At 38.4% G+C, this 24,695-nt stretch overlaps 1 protein-coding gene across 1 annotated transcript; it reads right to left on the reverse strand.

Moving 5' to 3' along the window:
• Positions 1–710: 710 nt before the first annotated feature.
• Positions 711–24,155, reverse strand: pla2g4ab (phospholipase A2, group IVAb (cytosolic, calcium-dependent)). The gene is made up of 19 exons (XM_059342090.1): positions 23,896–24,155; positions 22,269–22,384; positions 20,538–20,619; positions 19,831–19,979; positions 19,481–19,594; positions 18,479–18,516; positions 17,782–17,926; positions 16,100–16,236; positions 14,938–15,160; positions 14,593–14,707; positions 12,025–12,162; positions 11,856–11,945; positions 10,245–10,310; positions 9,273–9,403; positions 9,054–9,165; positions 8,241–8,425; positions 6,261–6,450; positions 4,735–4,892; positions 711–3,064 (listed from the first exon to the last, which is right to left on the reverse strand). The coding sequence occupies exons 2-19, from the start codon at positions 22,284–22,286 to the stop codon at positions 2,921–2,923; spliced, it is 2,235 nt and encodes a 744-aa protein (XP_059198073.1). The 5' UTR covers positions 22,287–22,384; positions 23,896–24,155; the 3' UTR covers positions 711–2,920.
• Positions 24,156–24,695: the final 540 nt, after the last annotated feature.

Raw genomic sequence — 24,695 nt, forward strand, 5'->3', positions numbered from 1 at the left:
AGGCAGAGGAGTACCCTGTACTAGTAAAATGATCCTTAAGTGTGAAATGCTAATATGAAAGTATGCTTGTTTTTTCATGTTTGGGGGGACACAAATAAGCAGGTTGTCTGGAGGGACCCCAAGAAATATTTTCTTTTCTGGATCACTTTATGCAACTGACTGCAACACTTACTTTTGAAGTTTGGTTGCAAACCAAAACGCCTTTAATGTTTTAATATATGGTAATATGAAAGTAAGTTAATTTGGAAAGTTTCACATGCGTCAGAGTAAAAATAATGTCAACATGCTCTGAGCAGGAATTGAACTTTAAGCCTGAGCGATGTTAAAAAGCAATTAATCAGATTTTTTTTCTTCCATTGAACCCCCCCACCCCCAGTTTTACTGGAAGAAGTTTTATGATGTTAATTTTCTGAGATAAAATCACTGAGGGTCTGAATATCCAAGTCAGGCAGGAAGACAAACAGTGGGATCCCTGTTCTCTGCCTTGAACTACAGTCCAACACAAACTAAAGCCTACCTTTCATAAGGTTATATTATCTTACAAAATACAATAATATATATACAGACCCATCCTTCCTCTGAAACTTTAAAAATCTATGGACCAAACAAAAGGAAACCAAACCCGCTGGAGCCGTAGTGTTGTTTCAGGAGGGGTCTCACGGATAACAAAAGGGTGTCAAATGTTTAAAGAGAAAACATAAAACACAACATAAGTTCTCTCTTTTATTATTGTCCTTTTTTTACAATGCACATAAACATTATGTATGTCATGCTTTGCCAGTTATTATACAAACAGTTAATTATCACAGGAGTATTTTTGTCTTGATTCCTTAGAACTGACCGCTTAGCATCTTACAGGTTTGTAAACATTGTTAAAGATCATAAAAAAGTAATTTGACAAAAAATATTAGAAAATAAAATAGCTACAGCTCATGTATGCATTCTAAATTAACTAACAATTTGCTACAAATAAAAATAAAAGAGTGACATGAAAGCTCACAGTTTGACAAGAAGTCAAATAAAATAATGATTGCTTGTTTTGCTGCTTTGAGTATAAACGTTCAACATTTTGGGAATGTGCTTATTTGTTTTTTTTGCAAAATCACCTTAACGGAATAATCGGTACCAATCTCATGTCTGTCTTTGCATATAAAGCTTCAGCTGGTTCGCTCAGCTTAGCTTAAAGGCTGATCACATGATCACAGCGGAGGCACGGTGGGAAAGGAACCGCCCCCCTCAGGTGCAATCACTTCACCTTAATGAGAGGCTTTACATGCTTTGTTCTTCTTTTTTTAGTTGCGTGTGTGTCCCAGCTTAAACAACACACAAATAGAGACACAAACAGAGAAAAAAAAATGCTCTTCATTCTGAGTTTGAACCTCTGGGTCTCTGAAACTACTCCAGCTGTTAGATTGAGGACTGCAGAAACGTGTAGGCTCTCTATATGGGACAGACAGATATGAGGGGTATTGAATAAATGAAAGCGAATTTAAAACTTTCCAAACACAAGACAATGCTGTGAACTGCAGGAAACATGAACATGCAAAACTTAACAAAAATAATCAGAAAAAAAAGAAAAAAAATCTGCATAAATGCAAGTTGCAAAAGTTCTTGGGTGGGGAATTTCTGCAGAAATACTGCAGAACACTTGTTTCTTTTAAACCAGCAGGGCTGAAACACAAGCATATAGGGGTTGGAAGTGCTTCAGTGTAAAATTCCACTGCTCTGTGTGCAGCCTGTGGGCCCCTGCAGGTATAGGTGTAGTGTGTCAGATTCCAGGCCTCCACTGCTGCAGGGGGGTCTTGTGCTCACACCCGCCACCTCCACCCAGCCTGTCCTGAGCACCACCATCATAAAGGGGCGTCGGAGGCGTCTTGCAGCAGTTTGATTTGCGAGAGGAGGAAATGGCCCGTGAAAAACAATCTGCCTGTAGCCTGAAACAACATGATCAGGAAAATAAACACACCTAGAGATAGAGAGGGAGAGGAAGCACGCCGTTTCTATGGCATCAAGTTTTGTTTTTTCCAAAATGGTGGCTTTTATACGAGACACTCCCTACCTTCCCTGTAGGTGAGTAAGCATCATTGAGATGTTTGAGGTATCCAGAGAGGGTGCACTTGGCGTGTGTAGGAGTTGCCATTAAACAAAAACCAATGGTTACAAGCTCCTCGTCCATGTTTTCAAACTACATGTTTAGACGAAACATGGTGATTTGCATATCTTGTCAATATGGAAAGTTGAGCTGACAAAGAGTTACAGCTACAGGTGAGGTTTCTTACATTGCATTCACACAGCTGAGCTCTGAGTAACATTTAGAAAAAGGAAAAATGCAAATGCATCTTTTATCTAGGCAGCATGAACTGAACTCAAGAGGCATCAACATGTTCTGGGAATGTTGCAGCTGGAGTAAAAAGTTCTCATGATGCATTTAAGTGAATTAAATTATCTCAAGAGCATTTCATTCACACATTAAGAACTAAAAGATTGCTAAGGATTCTCAGTAAATGTCAAAAACAAAAGAAAGGATCCACAAACAATGTCCTGTTTCTGATGGAGCCAGATTTTAGCAATCCAGTCACACTGCAGTGTTTAAAGTGTTGATTTTCAACATCCAGTCTTTCTAACAGCCAGCAGAAAATATTGGGACATCAGCAGTTTGTGGTCACAGCAACACACCAACAGCTTCCCCAGCAGTCACAGTCCTGCAAATAACCCAGGTGATTCAACTATGTTGAATATGAATGCAATCATAAGGCATTTACCAGTAAACGTGAAGGTTCTTTACAAAATGAAAGGTAGGAGAAGAGAAAAGATCAACATGATAGCTTTTTCCAAAAAGAAAATGCTATACTTTAAGACTGAATCTATAAAAAATAAAAACAAATCCCTAAAGTCCACTTTTCCAAAGACTCAGATCGGGCTACTGGTTATCATTTTCCATCGCGCTCCAGGTTCTTTTCAGAAACTTCTTTTTTGGGATCGCACTGAGGGAGAAGGGAATCGAGAGGCCCGAGGGGCTATCCTTCCGGGACGCGATGCAATCCTTGATAGCTTCTTTAATCACCTGCAGGCAGAAAATTACATTGATTAAATCAAAAATTCCATACTGAATATTGTGTCATCACTGACAAAAAATGTTACCTGAAATCAGTTAAGTTATACTTTAAAATTCAGATGGTTCTATCAAATATAATTTACCTAAAAAGAGGTCTTTTGGTTCACATATCAGCCAGCGATGTTGAGATATTTAGGACCAAATTATCTATTATTATCTAGAACAAAGTAGCGGACTAACATGATTAGAAAGTGGTTATTGACTTCACTTAACTATCTCAAAGATCTGTTTCATTCTGGTTGGCAGCACCAATGGTAATAAGCAGTCATTGCAATGTGTTTGTTGGCAGACTATTGAGGCTGAAAACCAGGCTGGTGAATTTATTTAATATATCTTCATTAAGCAGGTTATGATTTATGGAAAGAGACATTGCTGTTGAGTTTTTCAAATGTATTTTTTTGGCGCTTTGTCATCTAGTTGTATTATATTTGAGATATTGCAAAATCTCTACAGCCGATACCTTCAACACTAAACAGTTTGGTGCAAGTTGCACAAAAAGTGTTTATTTACAGCACTTTGTTGCAGCTGTGGTTGTTTTAAATTGCTTTACAAATAAAGTTGACTTGACTTGAATTGACTTGACTTGAGGTTACTGTGACTTTAAGAGAGTTTTTTGGGCCACGGGCTTTGAAGTAAGTTTCCAGTATTTGAGGCTCACTGCAGGACCGAGCTAATTGGTTTCCTTACGCAGTTATAGTTATTGATTAGAGGAAATCAACATTGAACACTCGTGTATGAACAGAACTGTGGAATAAAGATTTTTGTTTTGCCGTTTTTCCATCTGTGGAAGCTTTTTCCTCGTCAAGTAGCTTAACACGTGTAAAACCAACGTCTTCTGAGATTCAACCACTACAGTTATCAACAGATTCTTCTAGTTCATATGACACCAGTATCATTTTCTTTTGAATTAACTGCATTCATTTTTGCAATGACTTTTGAAATATTTAACACATTGAAAAACGTACACGTTAATTTTGACAGCACTAGTTAAATCATTCGGCTTTAGATGTGATTAAACAGAGATTTAAAAAAAAAAAACACTCTTTGAGATTGAAATATATAAAGATCTGTATGCACAACTCAGTTTGAAGTCTTGTGCTGTGGGTTACGTTGAATCAATACTGCATAAATTACCAATGTTTAGTGTTTCAGGCCAGATCTTCTCATATGTTGATAAAATGTAATGGATGAAACATCCAGCTGACCTGAGCTCACCTTCCGGTGAATTAAAAGAAAAAGTTGAATCAGATTTACTGAGCAGGGAAGTGACTCAGACACGTGAGTGAAAGTCAGTGTGACCTCTCACAGTAACACACCTACTGTAAACTAGTCTGAACATGTACTATCCGGTTTGAGGCGAGCCAGGGGGATTGGAAAACTTTGATGTTGCACAACAAACTGATATTTGTGTGGTGACAACACAAAAATGTAAAACTTCCCCACTGACAACACTGAAGGATGGTGGGTTTGGATACAAATTAGTCAGCTGATTTAACAAAGTCCTGAATTAGTTTTTAGGAACTGCAGACATCACTATTGTTTCCTGTTGTTTTATATAAGAAGTGTTTGCATCCCTGCATATAAACATCCTGCTGTGAAGTTGTGAGGACAGAACTGACCTCCAGGTTGTTGAGAGTGTTGAACTCCATGAGGTCGTGGAGTCGGGTGAAGGCCTCGTTGGAGTACTGGAAGTTAAAAGTGGAGAATGGGGACTCGGGGTCATCAAAGATGTCAAAATCAGCCAACTCCTTCTCCATCTCAGTCTCTCTGGGGACACCTGAGAGTAAATTAATAAGCAAGAACAACAGTTAATGTAACTTTTCTAAAGTGATGATGATGTCATCCTATAGTTTGTCTGTTTGTCAGGGAAATGGACATTCAAATATCCATATTTTCCCACCACTATTTGGACCTCTCCTCCATGATGGTTTAAAAGATAAGGTCTGAAGTTAATTCTTCACCTTGAAAACAACAACATAATTGGGTTCGACTGATTGATTGATCATTTTGAGGTGAAGAAAGCACCTTAAAAACATAACTTACAAGCCAACATGAATAGAAAAGTTTAAGAAAAAAAAAAAGGATCTGTGCAAACCCCATGTGCTGAGGAATCTCACAAGTTGTAATCAAAAGCTAAGTCAAGAGCTTCAAATTTTACATTACCTTTTGGTGAAGACTATATAAATTCTTCCTTTTTCCCATTTAGCCAAAACAAAAAATTACAATATTATAGTGCTTTGTTGAGAAAAAAAAATATTGTACTTGCAACCCCCCTATCCATATAAAAAATTTTGAGAAATGAGTCTTACATCTATTTCTGTATTGTTTTATTGTCCACTTATTATTTTGTATACTCATTAATAAGGTTATGAATGAACTTTCCTGCTAAATATTCAAAATAGCTTCCTCTTTTCACATCTGATTCAACATGTACTTTTTGAGTAAAATTGAGAAAAGATGAATGAGCAGGGGGAAGTTATTGTTTGGAATTCCATGCATACGATAGTAAGTCGACTCCGTAACCTCCACAAACGGGAAGTCCATTTATGGTATATTTCCTCAGATGTCTTTTGGGTTTGAGTGCAAAAGCTCATGTAACGTCCATAAACGGACTTCGGAAGTATGTGGGACGATGACCTACTGAATGTAAAGCGGCAGCAGTTGAGCTAAGGTGGAGATGTGTAGATAGTGTGTCTTTGTGTGGCTCATGATATATTTCCTGTTTACGCACAAAGCTCTCCCACTAGAGCGAGAGATTCCCAACCAGCACCTGGCTCCTTCTGGAGCCATAATTCACCCGAGCAGCTCTTAAAACACTGAACACACTGTGGTCCACATCTGTGTGTGTGCGCACACACTCACTCACTCAGTAAACTGCAGGTATGCCTAAAGACAGACACACCATTTCCACTACAAGCCCACACAGAACCTTCTTTTTTTTACTGGGGTCACTCGGATGAGGGGCCCGACTTCTGACTGAAAAACTGCCTGACCGACAATGGTTAAATTACAGTGTGCAATTTCAGGGAAGAGATGCCTCATGTGCCATGACGGGAAAAGAGTATTATTATAATGATACAAAGAGCCCTGGCATAATTTCCTCCTCACACATTGTGTGGAAACCTCCCAATTTGCACATTCTTACCAGGTGCCTTGAATTTCCTGAAGTTGATGTTTACAAGGACAAAGTGGATGATAGTCGGGCAGTTCTTTTCTCCTTTTTTTGGTTTGAACACGTAGCATTCCTTCAGGCCCTCGCGGTCGAAGACTTTGGGGTCGATTTTGGGGAATGGAAGCTTGTTCATTCGAGCCCACTTTTCTGCCAACAAGAGCTCCTGTGACACACATTTACAGATTTATTGTTTATTGTTGTTTGCACTTAAAAACATACAATCATACAGAAAGAACAAGAAACAATTCAAATGTGCAAGAAAGATCAAACAGCCCAAAAGGCTTATAAGCGACCCTACCTATTAAACCAATAAATAACTATACTTTACTTAAATTACATAGCTAGATGAAAATAAAAAATAAAGTTTCTTATGTTATTCCACAGCACCACACCTTGATAGACAAATAAGAATTTAGCAACAAGAAAGGAATATGTAAGTCATTTTTTTCTTCTTGTAAGATGTGCATGATAATGAGAATTAAACTCAAATTAACTATCAATAAAATTAGGTAGAGATGCAGAAAGGCAAATGACCAGGGCAGGAATTTCACGAGGGCCACGTGGCCTTGATGCCCCGCCCGAACTGCCCCAGTTGGTTTTGTGGTTTTCCAGTCTGCCTCTTTCCTGTCAACACAGCTTTGACACCTGCAACTTTTGAGAAAAAAGCTTCTTTTGATGATATTCATCATCAGCGGTGGGTTTGATTGAAGCCTGGCATGAACCACTCGGACGGGCTATATCGACACAAATCTATCATTGGCCAAGCAAGGAGACTTCATCAAACGCACTAATCTGTCCCGCCATAGTCTCATGTGCTGCGCTAACGTCACATTTCAAGCTGTTCAAGTTTTTTTTACATGATTTATAATATAAAGTTATTTTGCCGTGTTGCCGAGTGTCTGTCACCCGTCGGTCAGTCAAACCCCGACCCACCTCTCGGTCCTCCTCCGAGACATGCGAGCATTCACACACTTACACACTCACTCGTCCCCACATGATCGCTCCGTGTCTCACTGCCTTTGCGCGCCGAACTAAATACTATCAACCTGTCCGGGCGGACAGAGGTCCAAATTAGAGTTAAAGTTGTTTTAATCACACTAAACTGTGACTTACTGTTTTGAATAAGTTCCTGTCGCTAAACGCATGCAGCTTTCAAAATAAGAGCGCAGTGTGTTAACAGAATTTACAAGAAGACTGTCAAAATAAGATGCCTTAAATAAAATAAACAAGAACCTTTATTCTCCTTTAAAAATAATTCTTAAAATATGCAATGATTAAGATCAGTGTATAAGATGGGATAGTGGCATTAGAATGTGTGAGAGGCACCAAATGTGGGCTTTTAGGGAAAAATTCTAGCCAGCTATTTTTCCACAGTGGCTGGCTACTCCATGTCCTAGTGGAAAGCATGTTGACAGCAATTAAAAATGACAGAGTATAGGATAACAAAGATTCTATAATACGGTATCTCCCAACTGTGAAAAATGTTATGTGAGGTGTTTGCTCTCATTTAGCACTCAAAGAGCACCAGATTTATGCATTTTACTTTACAAGGAGATGTTTCTTTACCTGCTTGACAGTTTTAACCGAGACTCCAATCTTCCTCAGAAGCGTCATTACCAGTCCTTAAATTAGTTTCAATATGAACGTGGACTTCAAAAACATTGTTTTATTATATGGCCTTGGTGCCCTGGCTTTGTGCCCTCAAGAAATTGACAACACAAAAAGCCAAGTGGCCTTGCCCCTAAAATGACGAAATTCCAGGCCTGCTTTGTACATATAAGAAACCCTGTGTGATAGTTATTAACCTCATAAATTGTAAGTAGGTGCAATTGTTTAAATAATGGTTTAGTTGGGCTGAATAAGAAGAGTTGGTGGCAGTTCTTACAAAAGATTTCTGAAATCTATGGATTGCTTTTTGCTCATTCATGACTGTTAAAGAGTTCAGGCTCTGACCTTGAATGGGGGGCTGGAGTCGCTGGGTCGTGCAGAAAAGTCGAAGGAGATGATGAGGTTGACGGTGCGTTGTGGCCGCAAGATGAGAGGGTAGGGAAGGTTGTAGGTGAGGCCGCTGTCCACTATATGGATCTTCTTGCTTTTCACATCCAGAGGTTCATAAATACGATCAAACTCATCTGGGTCTGAGAAAATCATATTAACTCAAATAAATTATGCAGGAACATGACTGAGAACAATTTTTTGTCTGCTGACAAATTTTATCCCACGTGACTGACCAATTGAACTGTGAAATGACTCACCATTCAGTGTGTGTGTGTGTGTGTGTGTGTGTGTGTGTGTGTGTGTGTGTGTTTTTCAGTGGAAGTAGGGCTGGGTTTCATTTGAAAAGTTTTCAAACCACACCTGTGTTTCAGCCACATTTGCAAAGCAAGCATTTTTCAACACATTGTTTAATTTTTCCAGCCCCGCAACTTAACTGTTCTGGTTCATTCACTGCTATTTGCACCAAAATAAACTTAAAAAACAAACTAATATTTCCTTCAGGAGTTGGTGGAGACCAAAGTGAAGCTAAAAGGACACAACTCTAAATGAATGCCTATGCTGCTGCTAGACATCTGTTATGTTAGACAGATGTGTTAATAGGCAGTTGTTTGTTTTGTCAGGACGCTGACTGCTAAATTTTAATATGTTAGTGCTTTGTTTACAAGTTTGTGTTCTCCTTAAAACTTCCAGGCAGGATTAACAATAAGCTGGAGAATCAAAACCAGAATATGTCAAATTATGTTGTGCACTTAATACCACCCTTCTTACCTGTGACAGCGTCCACCTCCTCCTCAGGCGTGGCGGCGTGGCACAGGACCTCACCAATCGGTGAGAAGGGCATGCTGGTGTTCAGGTTCAGGCCCAGCATGAAATTATGCACCTGGCCACACAGTGAGACGTATTGTGTAGAGAAAAATGTTGTTGTGAATTTGAATATAGGAACAGGGGAAATAAAAATACTGCTTTGAAATAAACATATCTGGTTACCTTCCCGGCCCGGCCCTCTCTTGTGTTAAATAATGCTGAGTCACTGAAGAGCGACGTGAACATTCGTTGAACCCAGCTAGCCTGAGCGGTGCGACTGTACTCGTCTTCTGCTTCCTGGTTCTCCGTCCCACCTGAGCACCATCAAATCAGAATTTAACTGTTGCCCCGAAAATTTTTGCAAAACAGTGGTGGTAAAAACTGTTGAATGTGTGAATAGTGTAATATAGAAAGTTGTTTCTGGTGCACAATTAGTCATGATAATTAAATATTATGATCCAAATGTGATTGTTGTGGTAGTCTACAGTCTATGTTCTGGCCTTGCCCAAAGCTTGGAACATATATTTTTTCAGCCTTGCACAATACATGATTGTTTTTGCAAAACTTGTCTGTGCAGTGCACCTGCCACAAAGTTTCACAAAAAAGTAGTTCTGTAATACAAAGAAAATGACACTCATGTTATCATATCCTTTCTCATGCATTATTTTTCTCTTCCTCTTTCTTTTTAACTATAATTTACCAGAAAACTGTCTCACACATGCCAAGAAAAAGCAATAACTTCCTATTATCCATGTCAGCCAGATTACAGGAATTCTCATGAAAGATTTTGGCAGAGGCCTTCTCGTTAGCCCAGTCATCAGACAATATGTGTACATTACAAAGCAAAAAAGTTGACAGGTGACAGTTGCAAGTGACAGCTCGTATGTTGGGTCTTTTTTCTTCTCTGACAGAAACACCAGTCGCTGTTCTGATGTAGCTGAGTCACGCTCACAGCAACATACAGCAACATAACCACAGCCACCAGGAAGAAAAAAAAGTGTTAGGGTGTCGACTTTCCCTCAAACCCGACAATGTGTCAAGATCTTTACTGACACCAGTCAAAGTCGCATCTCTGTTACACCACTACATATTCAATTATACTGAACAATAAGGTGTCTGTTTGTAAGCTCCTAGTATGAATCATGAGTATCTCACTTTTAAGTGGCTCGTCGTCATTGTCCAGACTGTCTTCTCCGACGATGTGCTGCGGTTTGATCTGCTCTGTAAAACACAAGATAGATTCACTCATCAGGTTACAGCTTCAAAAGGCACTTCTTAATCTAATTAATACCACATATTAGCACTGAACCTAACAGCAGGCTTTTGTTGGGTTGAGTGACATTATCAAATTCTCCGTCTATTGTTTATATCTATCAAAATAACCCTCAGAGAAATGCAATACAGCTGATAAACTGATGCATGCTTTAACTGGGTGGAGAAGTTTTCACACTTTTTCACACACAATGCATTGTCTGAGTGTGTCTGAATCTTTAAAGGTCACCCCAAACAAATGCATTCAACCAAAACAAACATCCGATGAGTTGTCAGAATATTCGCAGGAAGCTGATACCTTCCCACTGTTGTGGTAACATCACAAAAACACACACTCATGCCACGCAACAAATCAGGAGTGATTATTTTAGCTTGGCTATTTTTAAAGATCTGGGGATTCCGACAGGTGTCAAAGTGTGTGGGAATAATTTTGGCATGAGACAAAAAGGCAAAAAAATACACACAACAATAGGATCTCAGGCATGACTGAATGTCAATGGAAGGGTAGATCATGCAGGGTGCATCATCATTACAAGTTATTTTATCAGTAAATAATAACACACTGAAGACAATGACATTATGTGGGAAAATGAACTCCTTCACTACACAAAGTACCCATGACTAAGTACATATTTCAGATGATGTTTCAAGATCCATCATTTTAAGTGTATCGTCACATATACTGCAGGAGTGATACTCATTGTACTGTACCTGAAATAATAATTGATACATTTCCAAGCCAGAAATAGAAAAACAGTCGCATTAAACCACATTTAGTGGTTGCAACTTAATTTAAATTAGACCAACCAAAATACACAAGACTAATATCTGGAAGATCTAAAAGTGTTTGATCAAATAGAATGAAAGGAAATGCAAATTTATGTTTTCAAAGAAGACAATAAAAAACAGTTGTCAAGTTCTGTCTCCTCTTTTCAATTATTCCTTTTAATAAAATATTTGAGTCTTTTTTTCACATGTACTTAGTCCTTCTAGTAAAGCAGTATTGTAATTCTAATTATTTTTGCAATAATTTATATTATTGTCACATTATTTTGGATGTCTTTATTTCCAAACCTAATCCATTTTCCTATTTTCTATTAATCTAATCTCTCTTCACAGATTGTTATTATTATTCCATATTCCAGAGTTATTATTATTTTTCCTTTCATAGACTACCTACTAGTACACGCTGATACCGTTACCTAGTTATTAATTTATCTATCCAGAGCTTTCAGTCTTATCACATGATCTCCTCAGCAGGTCGAGAATTAACCTTCAGTCACACAATTGAAGCAAACATGGTTCACAAATGCTTTTTTTGAACATCTATATTTCTATAAGAGATGAGCAAAAACTGCATTAGCTGTGGAAGATCATGAAGCGTAACTGAAAGCCAAAAAACAAATGTATTTAATTGATTATTATAAGCATTATCTAAAGGTTACTTATCAGAACAGTGTAACTCAGGATAAAACACAAAGACAGACAGATTACCTAGCTCCTCCTCCATGGTGCTGCCTCCGACCGTGTCTTTGACTCCCAGCACTCTGTTGAACAGGATGGAGAAGGCGCTGCCCCAAACACCTGACGGTGAAAACAGACCTTTAGTAGATTCACTAAGGCAAACTGCTCTGACTGTTTCAAACGTAAACGTGTTTCTCACCCATCAGAAAATGAAGAGGGTTCTCCTCGTGTTTCTTGACAGCTGTTCCCATGAAGAACTTGCTTCCAAACAAGTCGGGGGTCATGAAGGTGCCGTATTTTGCCATCCCAATTTCATACGGACTGAACTCCACCCAGTCTGTGGGTTGAAAACCTCAGTGTTAATGTCACAGAAATGTTGGGAACCAATAGGATCATCATAGTCATCAAGTACCTGTCAAAAGACGCCATGGCCTACGAATACTATTATCACCAATACGAGACTTAAGAAAAAATCTTTGTTTGGTACAAATCTTCACAAAAAACACACACCATGATCATTATTTATAAAACAAAATGCATAACATCTATTCTTAATTTTAATATAATATTAATAAACAGTGCTTAACAAATTTACTAGCCAATGGTTTATGCCCCAGTGACCTAAATTAACAGCATTAGTAATTACCGAAATCCTTTTTTTTATGTTTCTGTAATGGTTAATACACCAGAATGTAGAAGCTCTTCAACTGAAATTTTAATTTCAATGCTTAAATATAAATATTATTGTTTATCATGAATTTTCAAATTTACTGTTTCACAAAAAAAAAATGTTTAAAAAATAAATAAAGAACATAATTTTTTCTTGATTAAGATGTCAAATTAATTATCTAATTGCATTCCTGAACAGAAAAAATAGTTTGTTTTGTTGAATGTTGTGCTTTATGATTAATTTCTGACTTCTCAGAGAAGCACAGTGAGCTGGCTCAAATTTGGGAATAAAGAGAGTTCAGTTTGTTATTTACCAAATAAATATCAATAAAATTTTTAGTATTAAACATACTTTGAAATATTTTAAAAATATTTGTTTTCTCATTTTAATGACAGGCATTCAAATAGATTTGTTAAGCACTGTGTATATATAATGATGATGATGCAAAAATGATCACTCCCCCATTATGAGTCATATTGCAAAAGCCGTCAAAATAATCACAATATGTTCTAGGCCTGTAGTCAAGACCAACTTAATTGAGTCCACGTTATGTCCAAGACCAGGTCCAGTCAAGTCCAATTCAAGATCAAGTCCTATGGCAGTCGAGTCCAAGTCATGACTATAACAGGCAATAATGTCTTTCCAGTGGTGATATAAGGATTAAGAAAGGACAGTGTGCTGTAAACAAACAATCTGTAAACAAAATCTATCTTCTCACATCAAAGTTGGCAGAATCAGCCAGGCAAGCAACAACTGATCCTGAATCAACAACCAGGAACAATCTGATCAATAGATGAACCTGAGTCCAACCAGGAAAGAGACCAAGACAAGTGCAAGACTTACTAAAGCCCTGATATTCACATTGGGAGAAACCACAGGTAGGGTCACAACAGGGTTATTGAGGCCTTGGCTACATTTCTCTCTGTACAAACTACTCATATGACATTAAACAGCAACAGGCTGTCACATATACAAACACTCAGGCATGCAGCACAAATAGTTGTACAAAACGCACACAAACAAACAGACGTGTGCACATACAATAGAAATACAATAACCTCTGTAACCTTCTAGGCAGTAATTGCCCCTTAAATGTGAAGAGAATGTCACAGCGTTACTTTACTTAAGCTTTTGACAATGTGGTATTTTCCATTGAGCCATGTCATAAAGAAACTGGGAATTATAGGTAAGAGGAGAGTCTAGAAAACACTGAAAAACAAGTTTTGTCTATTTTAGTCACACTTTAGTGTCTACTTTGAAAAGGCCAGTATTTTAAATTTAGATCTGATGCTAGATTAGGATTGAATGTGGCCACACCCTGATTCATATCAAAGTGACACTGCACATTATTGGTATTTCACCACATAAGCCAGAAATAATAATTAGCATACCAGTTTTCTATTGTCGTCATAATTGATTGGCACAAGTCTTCTTCACCCTAATGCAATACTGTCATGAAAGATCTCATTAAAGAGTATTGTAATCACTGTTTTCTTTGGCTTCAGGAGCTTTTATCAGTGACTGAAGCAGTTTAAAACGTAATGTTTGTCCTTCTTTGCAACATTTCAATATTAAAAACAACCATTAGATTTTGTGTGTAATGTCATCCAATAAATGATATGAAGATTCAATTTGACTTGCATTCTTGTGTTTATTGTTTAAAGTAAAGGCCAGATAGTGTATTTTCGCTGGAACTACATTTTCTATTCAAATTTTAGTTCCATGTGAAGCATAGTGTATCTTACTACACAGGCTGCTTCAGCAATGAGGAAGTACCGTACGGCATGGGAGTAACCCAGAGGCTATTATGGCCTTGTGCACAATACTCAGTTCCTCGATATAGCACAGTTCCTATCCGCCACCACAGAGCCGTCACCAGATGACAGCCCACCCCATTGTGACACATCCTAGGTTGGCAGAGCAGCATTATAAGGAAATAAATACCTCTTGGTTGCTTTGCATGTGGCCAAACTCATCTGATTCTCTCTAGCAACTCATTGCATATGAAAAATAGCTGTGTGACGGACATGGTGTACTTGCAACACACCATTGAACATAAAGGTGCATGCAGATATTTTAAGAAAGACACACATTTACCTGCAAACATGAGCTCAGACACATCTGGCTTGACATGCAGACATGTGAAGAGAGGAAGAGGACTCTGGGCCTGGTTTATTTTCTCCTGGATACTACTCAGTTTGATGTCCATCCTCTGGTGAGAGAGAGCACAGTCTTTGAGTCATTTACACCCACAGTCTGCAGGTCGTTGTCATCAATGTGTGCATGAAATTATTGAGAAAGACAAAGAGAGGAAGAGAGGAAATTAAACATAGGGGACTTCAAGGGAGAGGATGACTGATGCAGTGCCGAGTAATAAGGAGATGGAGAAAAGAGGAATTCCATTAAAAATAAAACAAACAGCGGCGGTCAGGCGGCTCTTACCGCAGGTATAAGCGTCTCTCCTATGAGCATACCAAAGATATCAGTAAAAGTAACAGGCTGCCCTGAAGCCTTTTTCGACCAGAGGGCCTGGATGTAGCTGGTGATGTGTTGAGGAAGCAACAGCTTCAGTGGGTTACTGCTCACTCTCTTCATCAGCTCAGGGTTGATGTCCTTTGGGCCTTTATTTGGAAATTCTGGGTGGGAGTAGAGAGAGGCCATGTACCTGCAGGGAAAAACATACAAAGTTACAAGTGAGATTGTAATGAAATTTCAGGGTAATGTAAAATGTTGTCATATCAGTCAACACCCATGTAAAGTCCCCTTCCAGTTATGTTAAATAGAAATGCTTGGCTATGATTACAGAATTTTTATTGTTTGTTACAAACGAAAGCACTTTTCTTTCTCCCTCAGCTGTACATGTTTATGATTCCAGACTCAGATTAGGAGTCTATTGTGCACGAACATCAGCAACTAGCACTCATGTCAGAATGATAGGTGGAGTTAGGATCTTTGTAACTGTCAGTGGCTGACAAACCAGAGTGGTTGTGAAATGTACAATAATATCTTCAGCGATGTTTGTGTGTATTCGCTCTCTGTCTGCACCGGAGGTTTTGAGTGTCCTTTAGGGTTTTTCATTGCCAAATGAAGTGATGACGTATTGACTCTAGCTTGTCTGGGGGAAGTTTCAGATTATAGTGAAGTGCCCAGAGGTCTCCCCCTTCAATAGAGGAATGTGAAAACACCTCTCAAGTGACAAACTTTGCCCAGATAGTATACAGTAAAGTCAAGGTCAGATCATTTTATGGTTACGAAAATATAAGAAAATCACTTTTTTGAGTGGAGGCGGACTTTAAAAGACATCCCTCTGCTCTCTACAAGGTTTATGAAAGCAGTACTGCACTTCTAAAGAACTTTAATCCAAAGAGTCTACAACTATGAAGATGGAGACAGAAACAAGCCAGAGGTGCTCCTCTGATGACAGCGTCGTACCAGCAGAGGAAGACAGGAACGTTTGCCAGAGAAGGGAGGAGACAACATCAAAACAAAGTCAGAAACAAGAAGAGGCTAAAGAGACATAAAAGTGATAGCAAAGAGATAAAATGAGAGAAAGAGTCAGAGTAGGAGAGGGTATTAAGAGAGAAAAGGAGAAATAAAAACTGACCATGTAGATCCGGAGAGGCCGGCAACATATGTGGCACAATCCAGGACCCCAGACTCAAACAGGGCTTTCATAACACCTGAGAAGCCGACCATGGCTCGGAAACCGCCTCCTGAGCCCGCTATGGCGATCACCGGCACCTGCAATACACACGCAAACACAGAAAAGGGCACGGTCATGATGTGAGGAAGAAGACAAAGGCATGCTTAATCGCATAATTACATACTACACAGTTCAGAGTGTGAGTCTCGCATTCATTCTCATTCTTTCAAGTTGAGTAACTTCCCTCTTGTGCCTCTATACGGTGAGGGCGCCAGTTGCGTCATACATTTGCAACATTTTTTTAATTTCTCCCTTGAGAATTTCAACTATTTCATAATTGTCATTGTGCAATATTGCTTCCTTTCTGCATTTTGTGTCTAACGCAGTCATTTGTGAATATTCTGACAGACATATTTCCACAAGAGACATCCTGGAGAGGGAGTTGAGGGATGTTGGAGCATGGTGGAAGGCAGTAGCTGGTTATCTCATTCCTCTGGAGCTTCCAAAAAATGCTGAGGACATGAGCAGGCCTGGCTGGAGATTACAGCCAGCGCCAAGGGCGTCTAGCCAAAACCACACAGGCGAGAAAATGAAACTTCACTAAAGCTGAGAGTAAGGGTGCAGAACTTGCAGGTTTGTGAGACTTACTGTATGGTTTGTGAGAAATGTTATTTAAAAAGCTGAGAACACGATTTGTGAGGGGGAAAAAATGCACCATAGTTCTGAATTTACCAAGTCAGCACATCTGATTATATTACATTAGAACAACAGACCTCAAGGATTTGAGTGTTTTTCATTTTCCTTTTTCTTTATCTTCACTAGTAAGTGTGCTACAGATCACAACAGTGAGTCTGTTCACATATTACATGTACAATGTTCAGAGACTACAGCAGCTATAGACAGGGTTGGGGAGAAGGGTAACAAATGTAACAAGTTTACATATTTTAAAATGAAAAGTAACTGTATTCTGTTATGGTTGGTGGTAATTTGAGTTCAGTTACCGTCTCTAAAAATATATTACTTGACAAGATTACTTATACCCCCCTGCTAAGGAGGTTATGTTTTCTGGTTCAGTTTGTCTGCAGGATTACAAAAAAGACTACTGGCCTGATTTTCACAAAACTTGATGGGAGGATGTAGCATGGGCCACAGAGGAACCCATTACATTTTGGAGTAGATCTAAATTACGGGGCGGATACATAAATTGTTTTTCACTTTTGTTAATACTGCGAGATAGGGCACAGCCTTGTTGGAGCTCTGCTGTCCCTGAGTGTCCTTCTAGTTTATTTTTGTTTTATTTTCTCTAAAATTCATATGAAGCACACATTTCCCACAGAAGTAGCAGCAAATATCTTTAGTCTAAACCTAACACTACCTTGGTAAGTGGGTATTAAAAGGTTAAAAAGACGCTGAAAGGTAACTTCTTCTAGTTTCTGCAAATGTGCTTGTAGCTATGGCATATGACTAAAACAAAGCTGAAACCTTAAGAAACAGAGTAGGAAAGTAATTGGCTTCATCAGCATACAGCAGCCTCTCATTGTTCATCACACATGTAATATATCGCCCACATATTTACATAAATGACTGAAAACAGTTCACATGTTAATCTCTGTCAAAACTTGACATTGTTGCTCTGTTCCCACCTCTTCTGGAGAGCTGGGGAGGAAACGAGGCTTCTCCATGTCTAGCAGCTTCTTGATGCCCAGCATCACTCTCTCTCTGCGTGTCTGTCTGAACTGCTTCTCTTTGTCACACAGGGCCAGGCTGAACCGCAGGTCCAGTTTGGTACTGCAGCAACAAACGACAGATATTAGATTTCATAAAATCTGATAGTGGGATGACAAACAGTTACTCATATTTTATATTTTCTTCTGACAGGCAGATAGAGGATATATCTTTCTGTGTACATAACATGCTTGACCGATGTTGAAATTGAGCTTCATGTCAGATAAGATCTGCCTCTGAGAGGTCCGGTAAAAAACATGCATCCAGAGACTAACAGTCATGACCTCTCACCATTTACTGCTCACTGTCTCATTATTACAAACTCTTCAAACACGTATGGCATTCACAGATCCTCCCACTAACCCCTTTGCAGTGATGTTACCGAAACTATGATGCATTTAAACCCTTTATCAGCGTACACAACTATCCTGTTTTACTTAGTCACGCTGCTTTTAGTTCTTAATTTACTTTCTGCATGCCTTCAGGTGAATTCCTCTGGATTCCTGTGATGCATTTGTAATTGGGCCTTCACTCACACATAACCCTTATGAGGGAAATAAAATAAAATGCTATGAGAATACTGAGACAATTTGTAATTTTGAAGAGGATACATACCAGATCTCGAGCGACATCTCTAAGAATACTTTGGTTGCCTGTCAAAACAAAGAAATATGAGGTTATTGTCCAATAAAGGAGCAGATGATTGTGGTTGGTCTGTCAATAGGCAGTCACAAACAAAATCCATGTAAGTGAAAAGGAAAATGACAGGAAGTGTTCATTTAAGGCCCGATAGTACAGGCAAAAAGATAATTTATCATGCACTTGTCAACTGTGAGATTTGGAGCTATTTTGCTTCCATAACCTGTCACCGAGCATGAAATCTTTACTTCAGTAGCACTTGCATAAAATAAACATTCCAGTTTATTTCCTATCTACAGTATATTCTGAATGTTTTTACAGAGGGGCTTGTTAATATAGCTTTCATAGCCTGATTCATAAAGCATTTTATTCCTAAAATCAAGGCAATTGATTGTAAATGAGTCTGATTTATTTTTATATTCCCTCTGTAAAAAACCTTTAACTCTAATTTGTCAACAAAGAGAAACACAAATTCTGAAACAGATTTTATCTAATGTTCAGATTTCTGTTCTGGAAATGTATGAAAATTAGCACATGCCATAACAAAAGAGCATGCCTCATTTGCATATTCAAACATAACATTTCAGAAAACGTATAATACAAAATATAATTGTTTTAATGTAAGTGCTCAACGGTTGTTTCATGGTGATATCTATTTTTATCTTATTCACCTGAAGTGTCTCACCCTAAAACATTTTTTGTAAATATTTCATTGCATTATTCAAACAGAAATGTAATTAAACGCTTTTTTTAAGTGTATCTTTTCATTAATCTATTATAATTAACTACCGAAAAGGAGGCTCTTTCAACAAACACTCATCTCTGTACACCAGTCTACAATATGCTATATTGTATTTTATGTAATATTAAATTTCTTTGTGATCAATCTTCACATATTACAATTCTTTGGAAAATTTGGTTTATAACAAATATTTAAAAGAAGCTCCTGTAAGTTTCAGCAGCCCTCGAATGTCTTACTTTGCCTATGAGGAAAGACTCCGTCTTTTTCTGGCCTATGTGGATCTTGGAGATGTCATAGGTGGTGGTCCCAAGCGTCTCATCCATCACATAATTGGCATCCATTAATGTTAACTGTGTAAGATAAACATCAGTTAGATGGTTGAATACATTTCAAAAGCTGCATGTTAGTTATTCAGGTCTGTGTTTAAGTCCAATCGAGTTTTATGAACTTATGAAAAACTGAAACGATGATCAAAATAGACTTGCAGAAAAGGCTGAAGCTACTATAATGATACTATTTATCTCATCACTACTCTCCTGCTTGTCTTCCTGTACTGGTAAAGATTGTGCTATAAAATAAAATTAACCTCCAGGATGTTGTGCTGGTTGGGGTCTAAAATGAAGTGAAAGGTCTCGTTCCATTTCGGGTTGATGTCATTGTCTATGTGCTTAGTCCTCTTTCTGCTCTCCGGGGCCGTTGGGATGAAGAGCTCCACATACGGATCTGGGGTGTCCACTGCAGACACACACACACACACACACACACACACACACACACACACACACACACATTCATCAGTATTACTGAATAGTACATACAAACATAAGTACATCTGTGTTTTTTGTGTGTGAAAAGTTTGCGTTGATCTGAAAATGATCTCGGTGAACATTTTCTCTGCACAGAAACAATTCCAGGGAAAAAAGCACAAACACATATAGCATGCAAAATATGTTTGGCTTAAGTCCGTAGAATTAGGGGAAAATCTGATTGCAATTATTTTGACTGCTAATTGTTATTTTTGTACCAAAGATTAAACCAAAGATTTTTTTCTTTGTAGAATACAAAGTGTAGGCCAGGACATCTCAGCAGCAACACAATAATTAATTCAGAATGGTATTTTTCAACACATATTTTGCTTTTAACAAATATTGCGTCTCCTGTGATTTGGAAACTGCACTCCCCCATATTGCAATTTTGATAGAATTCTAAATAATGATTGAATAATATCCCTAGGTTAATGGTTAGAATGACATGACTTCAGGGGTAGGGATGGGGGATATTTTTGAGACTCACACAAATCACCGAGCGCTCCCTTAGTGACGCTCTCAGCTCCAACCACCGTCACTGTGAATTTGTGAGAAAACTGCTGCTCCACCTGCAATACAACATTCAGTTCAGTTCATTGTCTCATGGGAAAATCCCACTGAACACAATGATTACAAAGATTTAAATAACACGGGTGAGGAAGGAGCAAGACCCGTACTGCATGGTCTGGTTGTGAAACATGATGTGGGCAAGTCTACTGCAGATTGACGTGTCAATCAGTGAGAACATCTGGGGTTTTGGCAGGTTGACACAGGCTGTCACATCTGATGTGAGTTATCGAGTTCAGGGTTCCAAAAGGTGCTCGCACTGATCAAAAATGACTTTCTCCTTGTATTTGGATTATTGGGGTAACAATGAGATTTCCTTTTTGTTTTTATTTCATAATTTGTAGTTATTTAATTGCTTCCATTACTACTGAGTAATTAGAATAAGTTAGTATACAGGCATTGTTTGGAGGTAATTCATCTTTATACAGTGTGTGCTTTGTTCTTCATAGATATCAATCGCTGAACCCTCATGTTGGATTAAGGACAGGATTTGTTTTGGATTTTTGTGTTGTTGTTTTTTGCTGCGTCAGCCTCACAGGCAACTGTCCAGCTTCTTAAAAAATCTCAGCATCTGTTAATGTTGACTGCAGTCAAAGGTGTGGCCATTCATAAGGGACACAAGTGACCTTAAAAGACTGAAGTTTGTTTGTGATTGCCTGTTACAACACCCTAAGCTATGCAGGAGAGATCCTTTGGTTTCAACTATGCATTTACATGTCTTCAAAACAGAAAGTGTTGTTAGACTTTTAACAGATATAAACTGTTCTTCAGGGCTGTGAATGCAGCTATCAGATTATCATACCAGATTGTCATCTGCTAATCTTTGCTGCTTCAAGCAACATGCATTAACCCTTTTTTCACCTGCTGCAGTGATTAAGGAAAAAGGCCTTGCTGTTGAGATCTGGTTTGGAGCAATAAGTGTGAAATGTATGTTCCTGCTCTGGTGAAAAACCAATAAGTCCTGCTCTCTGAGGATTTGTACCTTGACTGAAACCACTGGAGATGCACAAAGATCATTGATAAATTCAAAGTTTAATTTTTAATTTTTAAAGAAGTTCTTAACCTGTAGTTTCTTCACACCGGTAATAAAGGCTTAGATGTAGGAATCAAAGATGGATGATTCAATACTTCACAGTTCTGACCAAACCTAAGTCATTTTGTTGGGTTAACAATAGTGATGTCAAAGAACAGTTCTGTCCCTTCAATTTCCTGCATAGCGCATCAAAAAACTATCAACAAAAAAAACAACATAGTATCGAGCATTTTGCAGAATAACTCAAATTACATTTGTGGACACAAATATAAAAGCTTTTATAGAACCAAGACCTATAGCTGTTTACTCTGCAGTTCAATTACAAAATGCATGCATTAGACTGTTATATTTTATAAAGAAATGGAAAAGGGTTTGGGGGCAGCTATGCAACCTTTACTGCATGAGGGTGAGGCTGTGTTTTTCTATTGGCTGTATCAGAGTGTGCAGAGGCTGTGCTTGTTAAGTCAATGTCTTAGTATTATCGGCTACATTTTAATATCTAAATACTGTCTTCCAATAATTTATCAGCCCAGTATATATCATCCATCCCTAGAAACCACTAAAATATCTTTCTCTTTTTCAACTTGGCTTGGTTTTACTGTACATATCAATACTTACAATTATATTGTTAGCCATTGTGTGTTCTCAGTTGAGTTAATATTAGGAAAACCTTCGTCACGATAGAGACTTTAACTCAGGGGAACATCTCAATCCAGAACTGGAGCATTTGGAACCTGGAGGATGAAACAAAAACATTTAATACCAGTACAAATGCAGGGGTAAAGCTTTAAAGGACAGATATTAAACCTTTTTTTCCCCTGGGTTTCAACACGCATGCATATTACTGTAACTTCTCACATAACAGCCACAGCTGCTTTAGAAATATATATCAGTGAGGCCTTTTGCATCTTGTCCAGAGCAAGGGGAAGTGTGCAGAGCCACAGACTCATGATAGCACGACTGGGCCAATAGCAACCATTTATGTGTGCATGAGTGTAGAGAGGACGATGGAAATAAAAAGAAATGTATTTTTGAAGCCAAAGGCGACTGACATGACTGAACAAAGACGGTGTGTGTGCAGCATACTGTTCAATCTGATGTATAGACAGGTGTGAGATTATTTTTAAACAACATTAAGGCTTTCTCTTTACGATAGCTGAGCATACATGCGTTGATAAGAAATTTGCATAGAGGATGTCTGTGTGTATGAAAGCGAGTGTGTGTGTGTGTGTGTGTACTGGTGATAGCACATCAAGGTCAGTGAGCCTTTTCTCAGCTGTTCACCAAAGCGTATCATTACTGAGAGGACTGAGAGCACGTAGGGAGTCTGTGTGTTCACAGCACTGGTCACGTAGTTTGCATCAGTGGTCCAACTTTTGCAAGTGCCAGTTCACTCTGCCCTTGTTCGTGTACAATGAGTGCATGCTGGCTGCTGAGTCCTGTGTGTGTGTGTGTGTGTGTGTGTGTGTGTGTGTGTGTGTGTGTGTTTGTGTGTTTGCCAACAAAACACACAACCTTCACAGCAACTACATTTTCATACAAGGACGCAACAAGTGATAAAGACGCAAAACAGCTCAGTAAATTATAGGTTTTAAAGGCATAGAGTGAATCTTCTGCTGTATAACTGTAGTCCTACCTGAGACATAAAGGGTAAAGTTAAAAATATTCTATCAATAATGTGTATTTCCCAAAAGAAACACAACAGGGAAAAGTCATTACAGGGTAACTCTTATCTGAATTACAGGCTTCATACAGACTTGTTATTAGGCCACTATGAACAGGTTTTGCCTGATTCTTAGTAGTTAGGCAGAATAAGGTCAGATCTGACAACGCCTGATGGTATGAGTTTGCAACATGATAGTATTGCCTAAGATAATGTAGGACAATAGAGGAAAGCTATGAATCTGCAATGATGTAATCATGAAACATGGGAAATAAATAATTAGCAATATTAAGACTTTTATAGGCATCTACAAGCTGCATCCTTGCACTTTAATCTGCCACATTTAGCGCTTAAAACGGAGCAATAATGCTTTACTAATACAACGGCAATAATAAAGTGGCAAAAAGGCGTTCTTTTGGTTTCCTTATCCTAGCTGCGTAAAGTGAACTGCTCACGAAGACGCAGGTTTAAACCACCACTAGCAGCAGTTACTGATACTGAACTTCCTCTTCAAACTCCTGCCCTACCTGCATACAAACAAACGACAGGCTACACTGTAAAAGAAGATAATTGGCAACGTACCTTAAGAGAGCAAATCCTGAAAAATATGTCATGATGATCGAGAGTGTGGTGCCACCACTGCAGGCTGAAGGAGGAGGTGCTTGTGAACACTCGGCAGTCAGAGAATCACCGCCTGCGATGTCAGAGTTTTAAATGGGAAATTTTACAAACACGAAATACACGTATATGACTAAAAATAACTGTCACCTAAAAGTGTTAGTTTAATGATAAAAAATAAATCCAAACAAAGGAAAGAGTTACGGAAAACTTTGGCGAGTCATATTTGACTCATCGGATAAAGCTGAAGCTGACTTCTGTCCTCTCCAACTCTCCAATTGCGCATCAGTGCGCACTGCCACACGGGGGCGGTAAAGACTGACTATGCTGACGGAACAAACTTTTTTTTTGTTAATTACTTATAAATTTGACTGTGGAGTGACGCTTAAGATAAGCATATTAGTAAAATATTCCCTTTGAGATGAGTCTAGACATTATCAGACCCTATTTTCAGCCAAACATTGACAAGAAGACCATTTGTGTTTGACACAATAATTGTTTAATAAAGTGATTACTTCTCCGTGCAATATTACCATAAATTGTTTTCAAGAAGCACTGTTTTTATATAATAATAATAATAATAATAATAATAATAAAAAACCTGGATATGATGCCAACATAGACCCTTGTCTCTTTCATACGTCTGTATGTAAAATATAGACATTCGTCTAATCATTTTCATTTCATTACCTGTTCTTTTTGAGAAAATTTCAGCAGGTAATTTCTAATTAATCAGATAGTTCTACTACGGTAAATATATTTAT

The sequence above is a fragment of the Centropristis striata genome, chromosome 9, assembly GCF_030273125.1.
Source record: "Centropristis striata isolate RG_2023a ecotype Rhode Island chromosome 9, C.striata_1.0, whole genome shotgun sequence".
NCBI lineage: Eukaryota > Metazoa > Chordata > Actinopteri > Perciformes > Serranidae > Centropristis > Centropristis striata.